This window comes from Myotis davidii, unplaced genomic scaffold (assembly GCF_000327345.1).
Source record: "Myotis davidii unplaced genomic scaffold, ASM32734v1 scaffold425, whole genome shotgun sequence".
Lineage (NCBI taxonomy): Eukaryota > Metazoa > Chordata > Mammalia > Chiroptera > Vespertilionidae > Myotis > Myotis davidii.
Window position 1 is genome coordinate 4806466 of NW_006296413.1, and position 526 is coordinate 4806991.

The following is a 526-nucleotide window of genomic DNA, read 5'->3' on the forward strand; positions in this document are numbered from 1 at the left end:
CAGCCAACAGCTCCCTGCTCGGAGGCGGCGGTGGTGAGTGACCCGTGACCCTTCCTACAGTCTGAGGGTGTGGGGGAGGGGGGGCGGGGGGTAGCGGGGAGATGACACTCCCTCCTCGGCTGCTCCTCTCCCTGGGGCCCCTGTGCTCGCCTTCCCATCGCCCCCAGTGCCCCCACCCCCTGTCTCCGTCTGCTCCTTTCCTGCCCCCTCCCTCCTCTCAGTCTGCTCTGGCTGCCATCGCTGTAGACAAAGCCAGAGCAGGCAGGCCGGGCCCCTCACTGCTGGGCGGCCGGGCAGGTCCCCACCCTCTGAACAGAGGCCTCCTGCTCTGTGACTGGGAGGAGGGGGGCATGTGAGGTTTCAAAGGGCCAGGGACTGGGGGGCCGCAGGGGAGGTGGGAAGGGCCCAGCCCTGCCTTTGACCCTGCCTTTGACCCTGACGTGCCCTCTGCATGCCCTTTGGCCTCAGTTTCCCAGGACGAAGGGAAAATTACGGCCTGTGCTCTGCTCCCAAACCTTGAAAGGTG

General features: G+C 66.7%; 1 protein-coding gene across 1 annotated transcript in view; it reads left to right on the forward strand.

Annotated features, from left to right (window-relative positions):
• Positions 1-526, forward strand: part of MACROD1 (MACRO domain containing 1) — a 185577-nt gene that overhangs the window by 179356 nt on the left and 5695 nt on the right. Inside the window, exon 4 of the mRNA XM_015569083.1 lies at positions 4-33. Coding sequence (XP_015424569.1) covers positions 4-33 — 30 coding nt within the window. The remainder of the gene's footprint in view (positions 1-3; positions 34-526) is intronic.